The sequence below is a fragment of the Chelonia mydas genome, chromosome 24, assembly GCF_015237465.2.
Source record: "Chelonia mydas isolate rCheMyd1 chromosome 24, rCheMyd1.pri.v2, whole genome shotgun sequence".
In the NCBI taxonomy this organism is placed as follows: Eukaryota; Metazoa; Chordata; order Testudines; family Cheloniidae; genus Chelonia; species Chelonia mydas.
In genome coordinates this window covers 2,730,475-2,755,663 of record NC_051264.2, presented here as the reverse complement: position 1 = coordinate 2,755,663, position 25,189 = coordinate 2,730,475, and the positions used below count along the sequence as shown (strand labels likewise).

The window sequence follows — 25,189 nt, the reverse complement described above, 5'->3', positions numbered from 1 at the left end:
TGGTTCCAAGGCCATTGAACTGATTGCAGAGACATTCATGCACTTCAAAAGGGTGTTGGCTCAAACAAACATGGTATAGCTAAGGGTGGGAATACTAAGCATGCAGAATAATGTCTCCCACCCTACAAGGATTTAGAAGGGTGAACTCCACCTTGTCACTAATTAGATACTTGTCGGGATTTAATGAAAAAAACATGCAATCCTGTATGTCACAGCAGATTGTAACCTCGATACGCCTCTGTGTCACCCTCTTATTTTCAAGTTTTTCAATGGAGTACTAATGAAATGGAACTGGATTTATACCTCTGTCAACACCAAGGAGATCAGAGAGATAATACCAGGGAGGTATCTTGCCCATAAAGATTTAAGATGGAATGTTCATGTCATCTATGTGGAACTGAGAACTGAGTAATTGATTAATCATGATCAAGACTACTGCAAACATTAGAGGCGTTACCCATCGAGAAAAACACTTTGTTTTGTTACTGATAAGGTCTTAGTACAGAAAGGGTGCCTCCTAGCCTTCTCATTGGCTAAGAAGGCATATAAAAGTGCTTGCAAGGCCGGGTTGTTCTATCCACCTCTCTTGACTTCATCTCCTTGGTGACCTGGGTAAGTCTAATGAATTCAAACTACTCTAGTTGTTGCTTTAGAGATAGTTTAACTATGGACTGAACCTGCACCAACAGTCTGTAAGATTAGCAATATTAAGGAAGTTAGTTCTTTCTTTCCAAAAGAGGCTCTCTGGAACTAGTCCGTTGCAGGCCTTGGTGGATGCTGACTTTAAAAATATCACTCTAGGATTAACAAATGGGACGGGGACACCCATTCCCAATAATTATACTAGGGTAGGCTATGTAAATCCACTCCACAATTCTGAAAAATTGCAGCCTTAAACGACTTTAGGAATGGACAGCTTTATTCCGACCCATTATAGACAAGTAAGACTGGCAGACCTTGAGCCGACTCCACTGGATTCAGAAGTATTTGCATGAGGGGATGATCTGATCCTGCTCTTTCCATAAAACCCTGGAGATCAAATTTGAAATATAACAATTGAAATGCAACCCAAGTGTTCTTTTTAGTTTAGTAGATGATCTCGATCAAGGTAAGTTTGAGAAGTTGGAAGTGCTATATGTGAATTCTTCTTCAGGGCAATTCTAGCCTCTTCGTTAGTAATGTTAGGAAGAAATTCTCCTTATGAGCAGTTTCCTCAATAATGGGCCATAACAGGGCTCCTAGAATTTCCTCTGAAGGGTGTGGTGCTGCACAGCATTAGAGACAGGGTACTGGATGAGTTCAACCACTGAGCTTACCAGTATCGCAAACTGTCAAGTGTTATGGGTGCAACTTGTAATCTTCAATCCAGATCTTTACCTGGTGTAAGTTGAAATAGCACCTTTGAACTAAAAGCAGCTATGATGACTTAGATCAGATGAGGGTTCTAGCCCCACTTTTCAGCTCATTTAACAAGGGTACTTGCATTCTTAACAGCTTCTCTGCACTTCTTTCTGGTAAAACTTTCCAAAAGGATTTGAAAATTCCAGGCATCCATAACGGAAATAGTTTCGACTGTGGGTTTAGTAATTAGACTCTATGTTTTTTACCTCATTCCTCCTGGGCTGCTGAGAACAGAAGGTCCTGTGGTCAGGGCAGAGGACAAGGACGCAGTTAATCTGCATTCGGATTCTGCATTTGATTTCCTGTGTGATGGTGGGCAAGTCCGATAGGATGAGCTTCTCAAACAGCTCAGCGCTCAGACAGTGTAGCTGCATTGAAAGCTGGGACTCTAATCTCCTGAAGCTACAGCAACAAAGAGACTTAAGCATCTAAGGTCTCCTTTAGGCAATGAAGTCCAACAATAAGGTGACACTGATGTCTTCCAAACTGCCAGCACTGCAGGCACCTAAATTCTCTCAGCACCTAAGTTTCTATTTGTGCACATGCAGAAAACCACCAATGTCCTGATTCTCCCATGGTGCTCAGTGTCCTGGCTCCAGAGGGAATTTCCCCCCGATCTCACCTATGGCTCATAGTGCATTAGGTTGCCTCAGGGCACACCTTACCAGTTCAAGATGCACCACAGATACAACTGAGGGTGACCATATCAGGGCTTTGGGGGGCTAGTGGCATGGGGGTGTTCTAGAATATCTGATAGCCCAGTGGTTAGAGCACTCTGCTCAGATTTAGGAGACCTGTTTTCACAATCTCACTCTGTCAAAGTCAGAGCAGCAACTTGACCCCAGATCTGACACCTCACAGGTGAGCTCCTTACCTCTGGTCTTACTCTTTGGTGGTTGTACAGTGCCTGTCACAATGGGGCCCTATTCTCAGTTGCAGCAGTTAGGAGCAATTGGAATTTCCTAATGATCAATTCTATCACAAATAGCAATTAGGAAGGTCTAAATTCTGCTTCCAACTCATCCAATGACTCACCAATAATGGTGAGCAAGTCACTTGCGTCTATCCTCTGTGCTGTTAATATTGTCTCCCAACGAAAATAGCAACTCACTTGTGTGTTGTGCAGCTTTATGCTTGCATGGAGCAGTGAAAGGGTAATTTCTCATGAAATTGCTTGGAATTATTTTAGTTTGTTTTTGTTTCTGAAGCCTAAGGGGGAATGGGTTCAGAGGAATAGAAGGAAGAAACAGGAGCAGATATGTGGCCTTCAACAAAACTTATCTACCTACCTAGCCCCCATTACTCTAAAACTCAATGCCTGAATCTCTTTTTCCATTATCAGTTGTGTCTTACGCTTTCCTCCCTCCTGTGTTTTTCAGGATTCTCTCCATCACAGAAGATGTCTTACTGCCCGCCCCAGGATGGCTATTATGATATATGCCCACGCCCATGTATTGACGTCCGCAACGAGCCGTGTGTCACATCATGTGGCGATTCGAGTGCAGTGGTTTATGCGCCACCAGTTGTTGTGAGATTCCCAGGACCAACTCTCGCTACTTGCCCTCAAGACAGCTTTGTGGGAACAACCTTACCAAATTTGCCCGCAAGACCTGGAGTCCCATATGGTTCTAGTGGAGGTTTCAGAGGCTCAATCGGTTCTGGGGGTAGTTATGGTGGTGGTTATGGGGGAGATTATGGTGGTGGTTATGGGGGAGGTAACGTTGTTGTTTATGGGGGTGGAGCCGGGGGTGTTTATGGAGGTGGAGCCGGGCGTGGTTATGGGGGTGGTTATGGAGGCTCATATGGTTATGGGGGCTCATGTGGTTATAGCAGGAAGTCATATCGTAGCATTTCTGGGGGAGGATATTCTGGGTCCGGCTATGGAAATTGTGGGCCATGTTAAACCCAGAAGAACGATCCATGGAATGAGAAACAATCAGGAAATGACAAGATAGAGATTCACAACTGATCTAATGGACAATGATGCCTACAACTCTACTTGCAGACTCTGGGTGTTCATCACCTCTGTAAATCAGGCCTATCGGTCTCTTCCACTTGTTACTTATTAGTGTAGGTTTGTGATCCAATGGTTTTGCAGCTTAGTCTTATGCTCCTATTGTGCTTTGTGCTACTTGATGTTGAACTGGCTAAAACAAGTCACTTGGTTGAAAAAGGGACGTGATTTTCAAAGTCAGCAGCTTCACGACAGAAAGCAGATCATCTTGTGTGAAAAGCATCACTTTGGAGCGGGTGATTGGTTCTTGCTCGTATTGTAACCCTGAAAATACATTCTTTGTACTCTGCATTCATTCATTCTGCAAGTGTGTGCTCCGCTGCTGATTCCCATTAAAAATTATTCTGCATCATAGCATTGGCCTTCTGGTTTTACTTTCTCCTCCCTTCCTTCTATCCAAAGCAACTTCGGTGGAAATTCACCCCAGTGTAGATGCTCCCTATGTGCCCCCTGCACTACAAACCTCCACCTCAAGGGAATAAATAAGTAGCAAATCAGGTAGTCTCAGAAGCGAATTAGAATATATTTCCCTGGTCTAAATTTTACATAAAAAATGTAGAATCCTTGAGAAAGAGGCCTGAAAGGAACCTTGAGAGGTCACCTAGTCCAGCCCCCTGTGCGGAGGGAGCACCTGACTTGACTGGCCTTTGATTACATGTCCTTATAAACACCTTCAATGATGGAGATTCTACAACTTCCTGTGGGAGTGTGAAATCAATGCTTAACTATGATAGTTAGAAAGTTATTGCTAATATCCAACCTCATTCTCCCATGCTGCAGATTAAACCAATTACAACTCATCTTATTTTCATCAGACACGCAAAACAATTGAACAGGATGCTCTTTATAACAGCCCTGCATATACTTGAAAACTGTTATCCGTTCCCATGTCAGTCTGCTTTTCTCAACACTAAACATGTCCAGTGTTTTGAACTAGTCCTCAGAGGTCAGCTTTCTAAACCTTTTGGGGTTTTTTTGTTGCTCTCCTCTGGACTCTCTCTAGTTTGTCCACATCTTCCCTATTGAATTGTGCTGGCCAAAACTGGGGACAAAACTCCAGCTTAGGCCCACCATTGTCTATCAGAGTGGAACAGTTTCCTTCTTAGACTTCATACTTTGTAGTTGCCTTTATTGAATTTCAGTTTATTGATTTCAGATGAAGTCTCCAATTAGGGAAGCTCATTTTGACTTCTCATCCTGTCTTCCAAAGTGCTTGCAACCTCTCTCAGCTTGGTGTCCTCTGTAAATATTATCAGTGAACTGTCGACACCATTATTCAAGTTATTAGAGAACATATTGATGAGTAAAAGACCCAGGATAACCTCCTCTGGGTACCCCCCTACGTATAGCGTTCTAGGTTGACGTGGTTGAGGGAAATGTTTCTCAAGTTTGCTTATAAGAATATCTGGGGTGACTGTCTAAAACTTTCCTAAGATCAAGATATAGATAGGACTCTAAAATAATAAAATGATAACCCTTAAGAGAATATGAGTGAAAGGATTTTTAGTTGAATAATGAATTTTCTTCAAGTGACACCTACTTACTATACTAGAAACACTTGGCTTGTTTCATGCCCGAAATATCTAAGTCTCTGTTCATGCAAAACGTATGCACCGAAGAACTGAAAACTAAGAATTTCAAAAGTGCATGGTCCTAGATTCTGCTTGAGACGTATTCATGAGAACAGGGGTCCAGAGAACAGACAGCGAGTACTTCTAAAAACAAGGATTTTTTCAAGATGTCTGAAGTTAGGAACCAAAATCACCAGTTGCTTTTGAAAATCAACGTCTTGGGTTTCGCCACAGACGTCTTGAGTGATCTTTGCAAAATCAATATTCTCTTTCATCTCCCTATAAGTAAAAAGGGTGGTGGTGATAAATCACTCATTCTGGGGAGATTACAATCTACTTATCTATCTAAGGCCTGGTCTACACGACGGGGGGCGGGGATCGATCTAAGTTACCTCTCAAGCAGAGTCTAGGATCTAGCACTTTTGAAATTCTTAGTTTTCAGTTCTTCTGTGAATACATTTTGCAGGAACAGAGACTTGGTGCTTTTGTGTAGATCCGTTTTAAAGAGCATAGTGATCAATTTTTCTGCATGTCTGCTGAAGATAAGATGAGAAGGAATTGGCTTAATTTGCATGATGGGAGATACAGGTTAGATACTGGCCATAACTTTCTAACTATTATGATTGTAAAGCATTGATTTCAGGCTTTGACGGAAAGTTGTGGAATCTCCATCATTGATGGTTTATAGGGAGAGGTTCGACAAAGACCAGTCAGGTCAGGTCCTGCGTCCGCACAGGGGGCTGGACAAGGTGACATCCCAAGGTTCCTTCCAGCCCTATATTTCCAGGATTCTACAATTTTATATAATATTTAGAGCTGGGAAATATATTCTAATTCCCTTCTGAGACTTTTGGAACATGGAGGAATATCTCCCCGGGGCAGATGGCCAGCACCATGCTATTGACCAGTTAATGCACTTTGCTGCTCAGTTATTCCATTGAGGCGGAGGGTTGTAGTGCAGGGGGCATGTACTGAGTGTCTGTACCAGGGTGAATTTCACCCAGATTGCTTTGGATAGAAAGAAGGGAGGAGAATGTAAAACCAGAAGGCCAATGCTATGATGCAGAATAATTTTTAATGGGAATGAGCCGTGGAGCACACACTTGCAGAATGAATGAATGCACAGTACAAAGAATGTATTTTCAGGGTTACAATAGAGGAAGAACCAATCACCCGCTCCAAAGTGATGCTTTTCACACAAGATGATCTGCTTTCTGTCTTGAAGCTGCTGACTTTCAAAATCACGTCCCTTTTTCAACCAAGTGACTTGTTTTAGCCAGTTCAACATCAAGTAGCGCAAAGCATAATAGGAGCATAAGACTAAGCCGCAAAATCATTGGATCATAAACCTACACTAATATGTAAGAAGTGGAAGACGCAGATAGGCCTGATTTACAGAGGTGATGAACACCCACAGCCTGCAAGTAGAGTTGTAGGCATCATTGTCCATTAGATCAGTGCGGAATCTCTATCTTGTCATTTCCTGTTTGTTTCTCATTCCATGGATTGTTCTTCTGGGTTTAACATGGCCCACAATTTCCATAGCCGGACCCAGAATATCCTCCCCCCAAAATGCTACGATATGACTTCCTGCTATAACCACATGAGCCCCCATAACCATATGAGCTTCCATAACCACCCCCATAACCACGCCCGGCTCCACCACCATAAACACCCCCGGCTCCACCCCCATAACCACCATTGTAACCTCCCCCATAAACAACACCGTTACCTCCCCCGTAACCACCACCATTGTAACCTCCCCCATAAACACCACCATAACTACCCCCAGAACCAATTGAGCCTCTGAAACCTCCACTAGAAATATATGGGAAATTTGGTAAGGTTGTTCCCACAATGCTGTCTTGAGGGTAAGTAGCGAGAATTGGTCCTGGGAATCTCACAACAACTGGTGGCGCATAAACCACTGCACTCGAATCGCCACATGATGTGACACACGGCTCGTTGCGGACGTCAATACATGGGCGTGGGCATATATCATAATAGCAATCCTGGGGCGGGCAGTAAGACATTTTCTGTGATGGAGAGAATCCTGAAAAACACAGGAGGGAGGAAAACGTAAGACACAACTGATAATGGAAAAAGAGATTCAGGCATTGAGTTTTAGAGAAATGGGGGTTAGGTAGGTAGATAAGTTTTGTTGAAGGCCACATATCTGCTCCCGTTTCTTCCTTCTATTTCTTCGCATCCTTTCCCCTTAGGCTTCAAACACACACACACAAAATCCCAGCAATTTCAAAACAAGTTACCTTTTCACTGCTTCATGCAACCATTAAGCTGCACAACACTCTGTGAAGTCAGTGAGAGCTACTTTTCATTCAAAGCTGCTATTTCAGCTTGTACCAGCTCAAGATCGGGATCGAACATTACAAGCTCTACCCTTAAGACTTTAAGTTTTGCCATAGTGGGTCACCTCATGGTCCAACTTATCCAATGTCCTCAACGTGGCCCATTATGGAGGAAACTGCTCATAAGGAGAATTTCTTCTCACCATCACTAAACTAGGGGCTAGATTTGCCCTGAAGGAAAATTCATTTAAAGCATTCCAACCTCTCAAACTTCTCTAGATCTTGATTATCCACTAAACTAAAAAGAGCAATCAAGTTGCTGTTCAGTTGTTATATTTCAAAACTGATCTCCAGCATTTTATGGAAACTGGAGGATCAGATCATCCCCTCCTGCAAATACCTGTGAGTCCAGTGAAGTCAGATGACGGTCTGGCAATCATATTTATCTATAAAGAGTCAGAATAAAGCTGTCCATTCCTAAAGTAGTTTAAGGCTGAGATTTTTCAGAATTGTGTAATGGATGTACATGCACTAGCCTGTTATATTTATTGCAAATGGGTGTCCCAATCCCATATGTGGATTTGAAAATCCCAGCATGATCATTTTAAAGTCTGCCACCGCCAAGGCCTGCAACTGACTAGTTACAGAGAGTCTCTTTTGGAAAGAAAAACCACCCTCATTAATATTGCTAAAATCACACAGTATTGGTGAAGATTCAATCCATAGTTAAAACTAACACTATAGCAACAACTAGAGTAATTTGAACTCAATAGACTTACCCAGTTCACCAAGGGGATGAAGTCAAGAGAAGTGGATAGAACAACCCAGAGTTGCAAGCACTTTTATATGCTTTCTTAGCCAATGGGAAGGATAGAAGACACCCTTTCAATAACCAACCAACCAAAGTGTTTTCTTGTGTGCATTACCACTGACCAAACAAAATGTTTTCTTGCTTTGGATGATAATTATTATTATCCTCTAATTATTTAAACGGCTTTGCATTGGTTCATCAATTACTCAATTCCCAATCCCACATATGGATGACTTCCGTATTACACCCTGAAGTCCCTTTAATCTGAAAGCTTTATGGGCAACATACCTTCTTGGTATCATCCCACTGATCTCTTTGGTGTTGACAGAGGTAAAAATCCAGTTTCATTGCATTACTTCTTCATTGAATAACTTCAAAATATGAAGGTGTATCAATATTACAATCTGCTGTGATGTACAGGATTCCATGTCGTTCCTGAAATCCTGACTAGTATCTAATTAGCGGCAAGGTGGAATTCACCCTTCTGAATTCTTAGTGGGGTGGGAGACATTATTCTGCATGTCTAGCATTCCCGTCCTTACCTGTACAGTGGGTATTTGAGCCAACACCCTTTGGAATTGCATGAATGTCTCTCCAATCAGTTCAATGGCCTTGGAACCAGGCCTTCTGGGTTACAATACTGTGCTGGACACATGACCAGGACAATAGCACAAACTGATAAATTAAACGGTAATAAGTCACCAGGACCAGATGCTGTTCACCCAAAAGTTCAGAAAGAACTCAAATATAAAATTGCAGAACTGCTAACTGTGGTAACTAGCCTATTGCTTAAATCAGCCTCTCTATGAGATGATTGGCAGATAACTAATGTGACGCCAATTTTGAGAAAGGTCTCCTAAATTCAGTATCGGGTAAATTGGTTGCAACTTGGAAAGATCAGAATGATCAGCCAGATAGATTAACAGGATTCACAGGGCAGAATCAATATGACTTTGTGAAGAGAAATCATGTCTTACCAATCATTAGAATTCCTTGAGTTGGTCCACAAATATGTGGAGAAGGGTGTTCCAGAGGAGAATGTATACTTGGACTTTCAGAAAGTCTTTGACAAGCTCCTGCACTGAAAGCCCTTAAGTAAACTAAGCAGTTATGGGAAAAGAGGGAAGGTCCTCTCATGAATCAGTAACTGGTTACAACATAGGGAGGAAAAGGGTAGGAAGAAAATGTTCAGTTTTCAAAGTGGAAAGAGGTAAATAGCTGGCTCCTTCTAGGAGCTGCTCTGGGACCAGTGCTGTTCAACGTACTCATAAATGAAAAAGGGGGTATACTGTGAGTTGGCAAAGTTTGCAGACCACACAAAATTACTCCAGATAGTTAAGTTGAAGCAACAAAGGGATCTTACAAAACTGGCAAGCAAATGGCAGATGAAATGGCATGTTGGAAAAGGCAAAGTAATGCACATTGGAAAACATAATCCCAACTCTACGTGCACAATGATGGGGTTTAAGTTAGCTGTTACCCCTCGGGAAAGAGATTTTAAACTCACTGCAGGTAGGTCTCTGAAAATATCTGCTCCATGTCCAGCAGCAATCAAAACCGCTAAGAGAATGTTAGGAACCATTATGAAACGGATAGGATCCTAAGACAGAAAAACATTGTAATGCCACTATGTAAATCTATGGTGTGCCACCCCTGGAATACTGCATGCGGTTCTGGTCACCCCATCTCAAAAAAGATATAAAGTCCAGAGAAGGGCAACACAAATGATTAAGGGTATAAAACAGCTTCCATATGAGGCGAGATTAAAATGACTAAGAGTGTTCAACTTGGAAAAGAGAGGACTGAGGGGGAACGTGACAGAGGTCTACAAAATCATGAATCATGTAATGGAAATGCATAAGGGAGTGCTATTTACCTTTTTACATAACACATGAACCACGGGTCACCCAAAGTAATTAATAGGCAGCAAGTTTAAAACAAACATCGGAGAAGAGCAACAAAAATGATTAAAGGTCTAGAAAACGTGACCTATGAGGGAATTATTATGCAGAAATTAGGTTTGTACACTCTGGAGAGGAGAAGACTGAGAGGGGACATGATAACAGTTTCCAAGCACATAAAAGGTTGTTAGAAGGAGGAGGGAGAAAATTTGTTCTCCTTAACCTCTGAGGATAGAACAAGAAGCAATGGTCTCAAATTGCAGGTTGGGCCGTTTAGATTGGACGTTAGGAAAAACTTCCGAACTGCCTGGGTGGTTAAGCACTGGAATAAATTACCCAGGGAGGTTGTGGAATCTCCATCAATAGAGATCTTAAGAGCAAGTTAGACAAACACCTGTCAGGGATGGTCTAGATAAAACTTAGTCCTGCCATGAGTGCAGGGGACTGGACTACATGACCTCCTAAGGTCCCTTCCAGTCCTACATTTCTGTGATTCTACGATTAAAGCGGACGTTTTCAGAAAACTCCCCACAATAATTCCAAGATCTTTCTTGAATGGCAACAACTAAATTAGACCCCACCATTGTTAGTGTATAATTGAGATTATATTTTTCAATCTCTATTACTTTGCATTTGTCAACTTGAAATCGTACTACCATTTTCTTGCCCAGTCACCCAGTTTTGTAAGATCTCTTTGTAACTCTTTGCAGTATGCACTGCACTTAACTATCATAAGTATTTTGTGTGGCCTGCAAACTTTGCCAATTCAAAATTTACCTCTTTTTCCAGATCATTCATGAATACATTAAAGAGCACTGGTCTGAGTACGGCTCCTTGAGGGAACCCACTGTTTACCTCTTTCCACTTTGAAAACTAAAAATTTCCTTTCTACCCCTTTCCCCTTTATATATTAACTGGTTACTAATCCATGAGAGAACTTTCCCTTTTACCCCATAACTGCTTTAGTTTGTTTAAGAACATTTGGTGCGGGAGCTTGTCAAAGACTTTCTGAAAGTCCAAGTACCCATTCTCCACTGGATCACCCTTGCCCAGATATTTGTTAACTGACTCAAAGAATACTAATTATTAGTAAGCCATGACTTCTCTTCACAAAAGCCATATTGACTCTTCCCCCGCATATCATGTTCCTCTATATGGCTGATAATACTGATCGTTACTATAGTTTCAAATGATTTACCTTGTACTGAACTTCAGAGCCATTTTTAAAAATCGGCATCACATTAGATATCCATCAACCATCTGATAGAGAGGCTGCTGTAAGCGACAGACTTCTTACCACAGTTAGTACTGAGGCAATTTCATATTTGAGTTCCTTCTGAACTCTTGGGTGAATACCATCTGGTCCTGGTGACTTATTACCATTTAATTTATCAGTTTGTGCCATTGCCCTGGTCATGTGTCCGGCACAGTACTGTAACCCAAAAGGCCTGGTTCCAAGGCCATTGAACTGATTGCAGAGACATTCATGCACTTCAAAAGGGTGTTGGCTCAAACAAACATGGTATAGCTAAGGGTGGGAATACTAAGCATGCAGAATAATGTCTCCCACCCTACAAGGATTTAGAAGGGTGAACTCCACCTTGTCACTAATTAGATACTTGTCGGGATTTAATGAAAAAAACATGCAATCCTGTATGTCACAGCAGATTGTAACCTCGATACGCCTCTGAGTCACCCTCTTATTTTGAAGTTTTTCAATGGAGTACTAATGAAATGGAACTGGATTTATACCTCTGTCAACACCAAGGAGATCAGAGAGATAATACCAGGGAGGTATCTTGCCCATAAAGATTTAAGATGAAATGTTCATGTCATCTATGTGGAACTGAGAATTGAGTAATTGATTAATCATGATCAAGACTACTGCAAACATTAGAGGTGTTACCCATCGAGAAAAACACTTTGTTTTGTTACTGATAAGGTCTTAGTACAGAAAGGGTGTCTCCTAGCCTTCTCATTGGCTAAGAAGGCATATAAAAGTGCTTGCAAGGCCGGGTTGTTCTATCCACCTCTCTTGACTTCATCTCCTTGGTGACCTGGGTAAGTCTATTGAATTCAAACTACTCTAGTTGTTGCTTTAGAGATAGTTTAACTATGGACTGAACCTGCACCAACTGTCTGTAAGATTAGCAATATTAAGGAGGTTAGTTCTTTCTTTCCAAAAGAGGCTCTCTGGAACTAGTCCGTTGCAGGCCTTGGTGGATGCTGACTTTAAAAATATCACGCTAGGATTAACAAATGGGACGGGGACACCCATTCCCAATAATTATACTAGGGTAGGCTATGTAAATCCACTCCACAATTCTGAAAAATTGCAGCCTTAAACGACTTTAGGAATGGACAGCTTTATTCTGACCCATTATAGACAAGTAAGACTGGCAGACCTTGAGCCGACTCCACTGGATTCAGAAGTATTTGCATGAGGGGATGATTGATCCTGCTCTTTCCATAAAACCCTGGAGATCAAATTTGAAATATAACAATTGAAATGCAACCCAAGTGTTCTTTTTAGTTTAGTAGATGATCTCGATCAAGGTAAGTTTGAGAAGTTGGAAGTGCTATATGTGAATTCTTCTTCAGGGCTCAGCGCTCAGACAGTGTAGCTGCATTGAAAGCTGGGACTCTAATCTCCTGAAGCTACATCAACAAAGAGACTTAAGCATCTAAGGTCCCCTTTAGGCAATGAAGTCCAACAATAAGGTGACACTGATGTCTTCCAAACTGCCAGCACTGCAGGCACCTAAATTCTCTCAGCACCTAAGTTTCTATTTGTGCACATGCAGAAAACCACCAATGTCCTGATTCTCCCATGGTGCTCAGTGTCCTGGCTCCAGAGGGAATTTCCCCCCGATCTCACTTATGGCTCATAGTGCATTAGGTTGCCTCAGGGCACACCTTACCAGTTCAAGATGCACCACAGATACAACTGAGGGTGACCACATCAGGGCTTTGGGGGGCTAGTGGCATGGGGGTGTTCTAGAATATCTGATAGCCCAGTGGTTAGAGCACTCTGCTCAGATTTAGGAGACCTGTTTTCACAATCTCACTCTGTCAAAGTCAGAGCAGCAACTTGACCCCAGATCTGACACCTCACAGGTGAGCTCCTTACCTCTGGTCTTACTCTTTGTTGGTTGTACAGTGCCTGTCACAATGGGGCCCTATTCTCAGTTGCAGCAGTTAGGAGCAATTGGAATTTCCTAATGATCAATTCTATCACAAATAGCAATTAGGAAGGTCTAAATTCTGCTTCCAACTCATCCAATGACTCACCAATGATGGTGAGCAAGTCACCTGCATCTATCCTCTGTGCTGTTAATATTGTCTCCCAACGAAAATAGCAACTCACTTGTGTGTTGTGCAGCTTTATGCTTGCATGGAGCAGTGAAAGGGTAATTTCTCATGAAATTGCTTGGAATTATTTTAGTTTGTTTTTGTTTCTGAAGCCTAAGGGGGAATGGGTTCAGAGGAATAGAAGGAAGAAACAGGAGCAGATATGTGGCCTTCAACAAAACTTATCTACCTACCTAACCCCCATTACTCTAAAACTCAATGCCTGAATCTCTTTTTCCATTATCAGTTGTGTCTTACGTTTTCCTCCCTCCTGTGTTTTTCAGGATTCTCTCCATCACAGAAGATGTCTTACTGCCCGCCCCAGGATGGCTATTATGATATATGCCCACGTCCATGTATTGACGTCCGCAACGAGCCGTGTGTCACATCATGTGGCGATTCGAGTGCAGTGGTTTATGCGCCACCAGTTGTTGTGAGATTCCCAGGACCAACTCTCGCTACTTGCCCTCAAGACAGCATTGTGGGAACAACCTTACCAAATTTGCCCGCAAGACCCGGAGTCCCATATGGTTCTAGTGGAGGTTTCAGAGGCTCAATCGGTTCTGGGGGTAGTTATGGTGGTGGTTATGGGGGAGATTATGGTGGTGGTTATGGGGGAGGTAACGTTGTTGTTTATGGGGGTGGAGCCGGGGGTGTTTATGGAGGTGGAGCCGGGCGTGGTTATGGGGGTGGTTATGGAGGCTCATATGGTTATGGGGGCTCATGTGGTTATAGCAGGAAGTCATATCGTAGCATTTCTGGGGGAGGATATTCTGGGTCCAGCTACGGAAATTGTGGGCCATGTTAAACCCAGAAGAACGATCCATGGAATGAGAAACAATCAGGAAATGACAAGATAGAGATTCACAACTGATCTAATGGACAATGATGCCTACAACTCTACTTGCAGACTCTGGGTGTTCATCACCTCTGTACATCAGGCCTATCGGTCTCTTCCACTTCTTACATATTAGTGTAGGTTTGTGATCCAATGGTTTTGCAGCTTAGTCTTATGCTCCTATTATGCTTTGTGCTATTTGATGTTGAACTGGCTAAAACAAGTCACTTGGTTGAAAAAGGGACGTGATTTTCAAAGTCAGCAGCTTCAAGACAGAAAGCAGATCATCTTGTGTGAAAAGCATCACTTTGGAGCGGGTGATTGGTTCTTGCTCGTATTGTAACCCTGAAAATACATTCTTTGTACTCTGCATTCATTCATTCTGTAAGTGTGCGCTCCACTGCTGATTCCCATTAAAAATTATTCTGCATCATAGCATTGGCCTTCTGGTTTTACTTTCTCCTCCCTTCCTTCTATCCAAAGCAACTTGGGTGAAATTCACCCCAGTGTAGATGCTCCCTATGTGCCCCCTGCACTACAAACCTCCACCTCAAGGGAATAAATAAGCAAATCAGGTAGTCTCAGAAGGGAATTAGAATATATTTCCCTGGTCTAAATTTTACATAAAAAATGTAGAATCCTTGAGAAAGAGGCCTGAAAGGAACCTTGAGAGGTCACCTAGTCCAGCCCCCTGTGCGGAGGGAGCACCTGACCTGACTGGCCTTTGATTACATGTCCTTATAAACACCTTCAATGATGGAGATTCTGCAACTTCCTGTGGGAGTGTGAAATCAATGCTTAACTATGATAGTTAGAAAGTTATTGCTAATATCCAACCTCAATCTCCCATGCTGCAGATTAAACCAATTACAACTCATCTTATTTTCATCAGACACGCAAAACAATTGAACAGGATGCTCTTTATAACAGCCCTGCATATACCTGAAAACTGTTATCCGTTCCCGTGTCAGTCTGCTTTTCTCAACACTAAACATGTCCAGTGTTTTGAACTAGTCCTCAGAGGTCAGCTTTCTAAACCTTTTGGGGTTTTTTTGTTGCTCTCCTCTGGACTCTCTCTAGTTTGTCCACATCTTCCCTATTGAATTGTGCTGGCCAAAACTGGGGACAAAACTCCAGCTTAGGCCCACCATTGTCTATCAGAGTGGGACAGTTTCCTTCCTAGACTTCATACTTTGTAGTTGCCTTTATTGAATTTCAGTTTATTGATTTCAGATGAAGTCTCCAATTAGGGAAGCTCATTTTGACTTCTCATCCTGTCTTCCAAAGTGCTCGCAACCTCTCTCAGCTTGGTGTCCTCTGCAAATTATATCAGTGAACTGTCAATGCTGTTATGCAAGTAATTAGTGAAAATCTTGAAAAATAAAAGATCCAGGATAAGCTCTTGTGGGTGCCCTTTAGATATAAACTCCCAGGTTGACACCAAACCATTGATAACTAGTCTCTGAGTCCAGTCTTTCAACCAGTTATATAGCACCTGATAATAATTTTGTCTCAACCATGTGGTTGAGGGAAATGTTTCCCTAGTTTGCTTATAAGAATATCCTGTGGGACTGTTTCAAAAGCTTTACTAATATCAAGATACAGTTGGGGCTCTAAAATAATTTCCCTCCAGCTAATTTATGATAACCTTCAAGGGGATATGAGTGAAAGGTTTTTTAGTTGAATAATGAATTTTCTTCAACTGACGCCTACTTAGTACACTAGAAACACTTGGCCTATTGCACACCCAAAATTTCTAAGGCTCTGTTCCTGCAAAATGTATTCAGAAGATCTGAAAGCACGAGTTTCAAACATGCATGGTGCTAAAGTCTGCTTGAGACATGTTCACGGGATCAGGGCTCCAGAGAATTGACACTGAGCACTTCTAAAAACCATGTTTTTTGAGGATGTCTGAAGGTAGGCACCAGAATCACCAGTCGCTTTTGAAAATCTTAGAGTTGGGTTTAGCCACAGACATCTTGAGTGATCTTTGCGAAATCAATATTCTCTCTCATCTCCCTAAGTAAAAAGGGTGGTGGTGATAAATCACTCATTCTGGGGAGATTACAATCTACTTATCTATCTGAGAATGTTGCATAGTCCCCAGTAGCACAGCAGCTAAAGCTTTTCTAGTTGAACTTGTTGCAAGAGGTGATACTGGGTATGATTGCACAGTGGATATAAGAACCGAGGCGTCACACAGCAATTACTGTGTTCCGGAATTCCCATAAAGGGTTCTCTAGTAAATTTCATATTGTCGTTTTTACTTCCTACTATTCTGGTTATAGGAAGTGCAGGTTAGGGTGGAGATAGCAATTTAAAAAGCATTCTGGCAATGGTGGGGTAATTTGTTGAAAGAGAAGGGCCTTCCATCCTGTGCTAAATTTGGTCAGACTCTGAATTACTCTGATTTCTTCAAGAAACTCATTCCTCAACCATCTTCCACCCACAGGACTAAGTGGGCAGTATTTCCATCTCTCATGTGATTTTTCCCTCTTTGCAGGAGCATTGTCCCAGAAGGACACCACTGTCTTGTTAGGTCAAGATGGAGATGGAGTTACAAGATTTTAATTCCAAGCCTTTATACAACACTACACTCTTTTTTTTCATCTACTGAACCAGAACTGCATGCAGTATTCCAGGGGTGGGCATACAATGGATTTATTCAATGGCATTATGAAATTTTCTTTCTTGTGATCCTATCCATTTCCTAATGGTTCCTAACATTCTGTAAGCTTTTTTGACTCTGCTGCACATTGTTGTTGGTTGTTAGTTGTTTTTTTAAACAACTAACAAAATCATCCAAAGCATATGACTTGGTGGTGATGGAGGACTCTAACAATCCAGACATCTGTTGGGAAAACAATAAATCAGGGCACTAATAATCCAACTAGTTCTTGGAATGTATTGGACAAATTGTTTTAGTTCAGAAGGTGGAGAAAGCTACTGGGGGGAGGCTGTTCTAGATTTGATTTTGACAAATAGGGAGGAACTGGTTGAGAATTTGAAAGTGGAAGGCAGCTTATGTGAAAGTGAGCATGAAATGGTAGAGCTCATGATTCCAAGGAATGGTAGGAGGGAAAAGAGCACAATCATGATAATGGACTTGAAGAAGGCAGACTTTAGCAAACTCGGGGAGGTGGTAGGTAAGATCCCACGGGAAGCAAGTCTAAAGGGAAAAACAGTTCAAGAGAGTTGGCAGTTTTTCAAAGACAAATTATTAAGGACACATAGCAAACTACCCCACTGCACAGGAAAGAGAGGAAGTATGGCAAGAGGCTAACTTTGCTTAACCAGGAAATCTTCAGTGATCTGAAACTCAAAAATGAGCCCTACAAAAAGCGGAAACTTGGTCAAATTACAAAGGATGAGTATAAACAAATAACACAAGGATGCAGGGACAAAATTAGAAAGGCCAAGGCACAAAATGAGATTAAACTAGCTAGAGACATAAAGGGTAACAAGATAACAGGCTACAAATACATTAGGAGGAAGACCAAGGACAGGGTGGGCCCGCTATTCAATGAGAGGTAGTAACAGTAACAGAAAATGTGAAAATGGCAGAAGTGTTAAATGACTTTTTATTTCAGTTTTCACCAAAAAGGTTAGTAGTGATTGGATGTTAAACATAGCGAATGCCAGTGAAAATGAAATAGAATCAGAGGTTAAAATGGGTGAAAGAACAAGTTAAAAACACTTAGACAAGTCAGATGTCTTCAAGTTACCAGGGCCTGATGAAATACATGCTAGAATACTCAAGGAGCTGACTGAGTTGGTATCTGAGTCATTAGGGATCATCTTTGAATAGTTATGGAAGATAGGAGAGATTCCAGAGGACAAGAAAAGGTCAAACATAGTGCCCATGTATACAAAGGGAAATAAGGGCAACCCAGAGATTACAGACCAGTCAACTTAACTTCTGCACCTGGAAAGATAATGAAGCAAACAATTAAGCAATCAATTTGCAAACACCAAGAAGATATTAAGGTGATAAATAAGAGTCAGCATGGAGTTGTCAAGAACAGATTGTGTCAAACCAACCTGACAGCTTTCTTTGACAGGGTAACAAGCCTTGTGGATGGGGGGAAGCAGTAGTGGTGGAATATCTTGACTTTAGTAAGGCTTTTGATACTGTCTCGCATGACCTGATAAACAAACTAGGGAAATACAAAGTAGATGGAGCTACTATAAGATGGGTGCATAACTAGCTGGAAAATTGTTCCCAGAGAGCAGTTATCAGTCGTTCACAGTCAAGCTGGAAGGGAATATTGACTGGGGTCCAGCAGGTATCAGTTCTTGGTCCAGTTCTGCTCAGAGTCCCGGGCCCAGTGGGAATTGTTTCACCTCTGGGTGACAGTCCAGTAGTTTTTCCAGCACATGCCTACCAGACAGTTGAGGGTGACCACAGCAGGGCTTTGGTGGGCTGGCTGGCATGTCCCAGAATATCCAGTAGCTCAGTGGTTAGAGCACTTTGCTAGGCTACTTGGAGCAGCAACTTGACCCCAGATCTCACACCTCCAGATGAGCTCCTCACCGCCACTTACTGTTTCTTACTCTTTGTTTGTACAGTGCCTGTCACAATGGGGCCCTATTCTCAGTTGCAGCAATTAGGAGCTATTGGAATTTCCTAATGATCATGCAGCCAACAACTGACAACTGCCTTTATTCCCATCTCTCGTGTGATTTCCCTAGGCTTTCTCAGGTGCATTGTCCCAGAAGAACACCACTGTCTTGTTAGGTCATAGATGGAGATGCAGTCCCAAGATTTTAATCCCAAGCTTTTATGCAATACTGCACTCTTTCCTTTCACCTACTGCCACTTTTCCCCGCAACCCAGGAGGCACCCTGAATTATGTAGCCCTTTCCTGTCCCGTTCTGATCATCACATGAGTCCCGGTCCCTTGACTGGACATCTCTTCAGACAGGAATGTCATGAACCTAAGAACATAGGGACATTAGAATGGTCTATAGGGTCAGACCAATGGTCCATCTAGCCCAGTATTTTGTCTTCCGACAGTGGCCAGCTCCAGATGCTTCAGAGAGAGTGAACAGAAATAGACAATTTATCAAGTAATCTATCCCCTGTCTTTCAGTCCCAGCTTTAGGGGTTTAGGGACACCCAGAGCATGGGATTGCCTCCCGGACCATCTGCCCTAATAGCCACTGATGGATCTATCCTCAAAGAATTTATCTAATTCTTTTTTGAAGCCAGTTACACTTTTGACCTCACACAATCCCCTGGAAACAAGTTCACAGATTGACTGTGTGTTGGGTGAAGAAGTATTTCCTCATGTTTGATTTAAACCTGCTGCCGATTAATTTCTTTGGGCGACCCCTCGTTCTTCTGTTATGTGGAGGGATAAATACTTCATCTTTGTCTTTCTCAACACCAATCATGATTTTACATTCCTCTATCATATTCCCCCTTAGTAGTCTCTTTTCCAAGATGAACAGTTCCAGTCTTTTTAATCTCACCTCATATAGAAGCTGTTCCATACCCTTAATCTTTTGTGTTGTCCTTCTCCTTCCTTGTAAGGAGAGTGATCACTTTAGATAAGCTATTACCAACAGGAAAGTGGTTTTTTTTGGAGGGGAGGGGGTGTTGGGGGGGGGGGGAGAAAACCTGGATTTGTGCTGGTAATGGCCCACCTTGATTATCATACACATTGTAAGGAGAGTGATCACTTTACATAAGCTGTTACCAACAGGAGAGTGGGGTGGGGGGAGAGAAAACCTTTTGTAGTGATCATCACCCATTTTTTCATGGTTTGTGTGTATAAAAACGTCTTCTGTACTTTCCACAGTATGCATCCGATGAAGTGAGCTGTAACTCACGAAAGCTTATGCTCAAATAAATTGGTTAGTCTCTAAGGTGCCACAAGTACTCCTTTTCTTTTTCCATTCCTTTCCTGATGGTTCCTAACATTCTGTTGTTGTTTTTTTGACTCCTGCTGTATATTGAGTAAATATTTTCAGAGAACTACCCCAAATGACTTCAAGTTCTTTCTTGAGTGGCAACTCCTAATTTAGACCCCATCATTGTTTATGTATAGTTGGGATTATGTTTTCCAATCTGTATTACTGTTCATTTGTCAACATAGAATTTCAGCTGCCATTTTCTTGCCCACTCACCCAGTTTTCTAAGATCCCTTTTAAATTCTTTGCAGTATGCTTTGCACTTAAATATGTTGAGTAATTTTGTGTGGTCTGCAAACTTTGCCATCTCAAAGTTTAGCCCTTTTTCCAGATCATTTATGAATAGGTGGAACAGCACTGATCCCAGTACAGCTCCTTGAGGGAGCCCACGATTTACCTCTTTCCACTTTGAAAACTGACCATTTCCTTCCTATCCTTTCCCCCCTATATTTTAAGCAGCTACTGATCCATGAGAGGACCTTCCCTCTTATCTCATAACTCTTTATTTTGCTTAAGAGCCTTTGGTGAAGGAGCTTGTCAGAGGCTTTCTTAAGGTCCAAGTACACTTTCTCCACTGGATCACCTTTGTCCACATATTTGTTGACCAACTCAAAGAATTCTAATATACTGGTGAAACATGATTTCCCTTTGTAAAAGCTGTGTTAACTCTTTCCCAACGTGTCATGTTCATCTATGTGGCTGATAATTCTGATCTTTACCATAGTTTCAACCAATGTGCCTGGTGCTGAAGTGAGGCTTACTGGCCTGTAATTGCCAGGATTGCCCTTAGTCACTTTTAAAAAAAATTGATGTCACATTAATTATCTGCCAGTGAGAGGCTGATTTCAGTGATACGTTACATACAACAGTTAGCAGTTCTACAATTTCTTATTTGAGTTCCTTCAGAACTCCTGGGTAAATACCATGTGGTCCTGGTGACTTATTACCATTAAATTTATCAATTTGTTCCACTGTCCTGGTCATGGATCCAGGAGAATATTGTAACCCAGAAGGCCTGGTTCCAAGATCATTGAGCTGATTGGAAAGACATTCATGTAGTTCAAAAGGGTGTTGACTGAAAAACAGCATGTATAGCTAAGAGTGGGGACACTAAACATGGAGAATAATGTCTCCCACCCTTGAAGGATTTACGAGGGTGAACTCCACCTTGCCACTAATTAGAACCTACTTGAGATTTAAAGAACTAAAATGAAAACCTGCGCATGACAGCAGATTGTAATATTGACACACCTCTGAGTCACCCTTCTATTCTGAAGTCCTTCAATGGAGAACTAATCAAATGGAACTACATTTATACCTGTGCCAAAACCGAGGCGATCAGTGGGATGATAAAAGGAAGGTATCTTGCCCATAAAGATTTGAGATTAAAGGAAATGCTGGGTGAAATGTGCATGCCACCCTAGGTGGGACTGGGAATTGAGTAATGGATCAGCCATTGCAAAGCCATTACAATAATTAAAGGAGTTACCAAAGCAAGTAACAATTTTGTTTTCTCAGCGGTAAGGCATGCAAGAAAACACTTTGTTTCGTTATTGATAAGGTCTTGTTACAGACAGGGTATCTCCGATCCTTCCCACATGCTAAGAAAGCACATAAAAGTGCTTGCAACGCTGGGTTGTTTTATCCACTTCTCTTAACTTCATCTCCTTGGTGAACTGGGTAAGTCTATTGGATTCAAATTGCTCCAGTTGTTGCTTTAGTGATACTTTAAACTACTGCCTAAACCTGCACCAATACTCTGTGTCTTTAGCAAATGTTAGGAGGGCAGATTTTTCTTTCCATAAGAGACTCTCTCTAACTAGTCACTTGCAGGACTTGGTGGATGCCGACTTTAAAAATATAATCCTGGGATTTTCAATTCCCCATATTGGACTGCAACACCGATTCCCAATGGTTATAAAAGGATAGGGCATTTAAATCCATTAGACAATTATGAAAAATCTCAGCCTTAAGCTACTTTGGTAATGGACCACTTTATTTAGTCTGACTCTTTATAGATAAATACAATTGCCAGACCATCAGCTGACTTCACTGGGCTCATAGCTATTTGTGTGAGCTCATCATCTGACCTTATTGTTTCCATAAAATGCTGGAGATCAGCTTTGAAATATATATAACAATTGAACAGCAACCTGGTTGTTCTTTTTAGTTTAGTACACCACCTAGATCTAGATACGTTTGAGAAGTTGGTATTGCTTTATATGAATTTTCCCTCGGGGAAAACCTAGCCCCTGCTTTATTGATATGAGGAAAAAATTCTCCTTATGAGCAGTTTCCTCCATAACGGGCTATGTCAGGGCTACTATAATTTCCTCTGAAGGGTGTGGTGCTGCACAGCATTACAGACAGGACACTGAATTAATTCAACCACTGATTTGATCCAGTACATCACCTGGGTGTAACTTGTAATCCTTGATTCAGATCTTTATCTTGTGTAAGTTAAAATAGCACCTTTGAATTAACGGTAGCTATGATGACTGAGATCTATGATGACTTAGATCAGATGAGGGTTCTAGCTCCTGTTTTGAGCTCTTTTAAAAAGGACACTCACATTATTACCAGTGTCTCTGCACTTCTTTCTGGTAAAACTTTCCAAAATAATTTGAAATTTCCAGGCATCCATGATGGAAATATTTTCAACTGTGGCCTTGGTAATTTTTAACTCGACCCTCCTGGGCTGGTGAGAACAGAAAGTCCTGTGGTCATGTCATAAGACAGGGACTCAGGAAATCTGCATTTGGTTTCTTCATTTGATTTTCTGTTTGATCTTCGTCACACTGAAGTCTTCCAAACTGGTAACACTGCAGGCACCTAAATTCCCTCAGCACCTAAGTTTCTATCCATGCACATGCGCAATACCACTAAGGTCCTGATGCTGCCAAGGTGCTCAGTGTCCTTGCCCCAGTAGGAATTTCCCCCTGATTTCACCTGTGGGTCACAGTCCAGTAGGTTTTCTCAGCACACACCTACCAGTTCAAGACCTACAGCGGAGACAACTGAGGGTGACTACAGCAGGGCTTTGGTGGGCTGGTGGCATGGGGTTGTCCCAGAATATCCCTTAGAGCACTCTGCTAGGATATAGGAGACCTGTTTTCAGATTCTCACTTGGTCGGACTTGGAGCAGCAACTTGTCTCCAGATCTCATGCTTCCCAGATGAGCTCCTTATCCCAGTTACTGTTTCTTACTCTTTGTTTGTACAATGCCTGTCACAATGGGGCCGTATTCTCAGTTGCAGCAATTAGGAGCTACTGAAATTTCCTAATGACAACTTCTATCCCGGATAACAATTAAGAAGGCCTAAATTCTGCTTCGAGCTCATTCAGTGACTCACCAATGATGGTGGGCAAGTCCATGAGCCTCTGTGCTGCGAGCATTGTTTCCCAGGAAAAATAACAACTCACTTCACCTGTGTGTTGTGCAACTAAATGGTTGCAGGAAACAATGAAAATGTATTTTGTTATGAAACCGCGAGGAATAATTATCATTCTTATTTTTATTATTAATTATTGTTATTATTATTTTGTTTCCGAAGCCAAAGGGGGGAGTGGGTGCACAGGAATAGAAGGAAAAAATGGGAGCAGATATGTGGCCTTCTACAAAACCTACCTACCTACCTAGCCCCCTGTAACCTACAACTCAAACTCTGAAACTCTTATTCCAATCTCAACTGTGTCTCATGGTTTCTTTACTTCTGTGTTTTTCAGGATTCCCTCCATCACAGAAGATGTCTTGCTCCAAAGCTCTCTGTTGCCTACCCCAGGATTATTATGCCGATATATGCCCACGCCCATGTATTGACGTCTGCAACAAGCTGTGTGTCACATCATGTGGAGATTCAACTGCAGTGTTCTTTGCACCACCAGTTATTGTGAGATTCCAGAGACCAACTCTCGCTACTTGCCCTCAAGACAGCATCCTGGGAACAACCTTACCAAATTTGCCCGCAAGACCTGGGGGCTTCTCTGGTTCTAGTGGTGGTTTCAGTGGCTCATTTGGTTATGGGGGAGGTTATGGTGGTGGTTTAAGGGGTGGACTCAGGGGTGGTTAGGAGGCTCATATGGTTATGGGGGCCCATGCGGTTACGGCAGAAGGTCACAACGTAGCATTTCCATTTCTGGGGGAGGATATTCTGGATATTGTGGGCCATGTTAAATCCAGAAGAACAATCCATGGAATGAGAAACAATCAGGAAATGACAAGATAGAAATTCGTCACTGAGCTAATGGACAATGATGCTTACAAGTCTGCTTGAAATCAGTGTGGACTGTGGTTGTTCATCATCTCTATAAAACAGGGTATCTACATCTTCCTCTTGTTACATAATACCCAAAGCTTAAGATATAATTGTTTTGCAGCTTAATCTTATGCTCCTATTGTGCTTTGTGCTATTTGATGTTAACCAGGCTAAAACCAGTCATTGGATTGAAAATGGGACGGGATTTTGAAACTCTGCTTCTTCAAGAAAGAAAGCAGAACATCCTGTGTGAAATGCATCACTTTGGAGTGGGTGATGAGCTTTAGCTCTTCTTGTAACCCTGAAAATACATTCTTTGTACTGTGCAATAATTCATTCTGAAAGTGTGTACTCCACTATTCATCCTCATTAAAATTTATGCTGCATCATAGCATTGGCCTTCTGGTTTTCCTTTCTCCTCCATTCTTTCTTTCCAAAGATCTTTGGGTGAAATTTGACCCGATACAGATGGTCAGTACCAGCCCCATGCACTCCATCAGTCCCATTGAAGCACATAAGTAAGAAGCAAATTGGGTACATTAACTGGTCAATAGCATTGTGCAGGCCGTCTGCACAGGGGAGAATTCCCCCTTGTTAGATGTCTTAGATATAATGGAACTATAATATATTTCCCTGCTCTACATATTATATAGAATTGTAGAATCCTTGACATATAGGGCTGAAAGGAACCTTGAGATGTCATCTCATTCAGTCCCCTTTGCTGAGGCAGGACCCAGTAGACTTAAACCATCCCTGACAGGTGTTTGTGTAACTTTTTTTAGAACCTTCAATGAGGGGGATTCCTAAATCTCCCTTGCTGC

At 41.9% G+C, this 25,189-nt stretch overlaps 3 protein-coding genes and 1 long non-coding RNA gene across 4 annotated transcripts; 3 read left to right on the top strand and 1 right to left on the bottom strand.

Annotated features, from left to right (window-relative positions):
* The first annotated feature begins 570 nt into the window (after nucleotides 1-570).
* Nucleotides 571-3,769, top strand: LOC119564230 (scale keratin-like). Its single transcript, XM_037883515.2, has 2 exons — nucleotides 571-612; nucleotides 2,781-3,769. The coding sequence occupies exon 2, from the start codon at nucleotides 2,801-2,803 to the stop codon at nucleotides 3,302-3,304; it is 504 nt and encodes a 167-aa protein (XP_037739443.1). The 5' UTR covers nucleotides 571-612; nucleotides 2,781-2,800; the 3' UTR covers nucleotides 3,305-3,769.
* Nucleotides 3,770-6,042: 2,273 nt separating this feature from the next.
* LOC119564224 (scale keratin-like) lies at nucleotides 6,043-8,095 on the bottom strand. The gene is made up of 2 exons (XM_037883504.2): nucleotides 8,075-8,095; nucleotides 6,043-7,039 (listed from the first exon to the last, which is right to left on the bottom strand). Exon 2 carries the CDS (start codon nucleotides 7,017-7,019, stop codon nucleotides 6,507-6,509), a length of 513 nt encoding a protein of 170 aa, XP_037739432.1. The 5' UTR covers nucleotides 7,020-7,039; nucleotides 8,075-8,095; the 3' UTR covers nucleotides 6,043-6,506.
* Nucleotides 8,096-12,026: 3,931 nt separating this feature from the next.
* Nucleotides 12,027-14,631, top strand: LOC119564228 (scale keratin-like). The gene is made up of 2 exons (XM_037883512.2): nucleotides 12,027-12,068; nucleotides 13,643-14,631. Exon 2 carries the CDS (start codon nucleotides 13,663-13,665, stop codon nucleotides 14,164-14,166), a length of 504 nt encoding a protein of 167 aa, XP_037739440.1. The 5' UTR covers nucleotides 12,027-12,068; nucleotides 13,643-13,662; the 3' UTR covers nucleotides 14,167-14,631.
* A 7,127-nt stretch (nucleotides 14,632-21,758) lies between these two features.
* On the top strand, nucleotides 21,759-24,343 carry LOC122463711. Its single transcript, XR_006287293.1, has 2 exons — nucleotides 21,759-21,792; nucleotides 23,839-24,343. It is a non-coding gene; the product is annotated as an uncharacterized LOC122463711 (long non-coding RNA).
* Nucleotides 24,344-25,189: the final 846 nt, after the last annotated feature.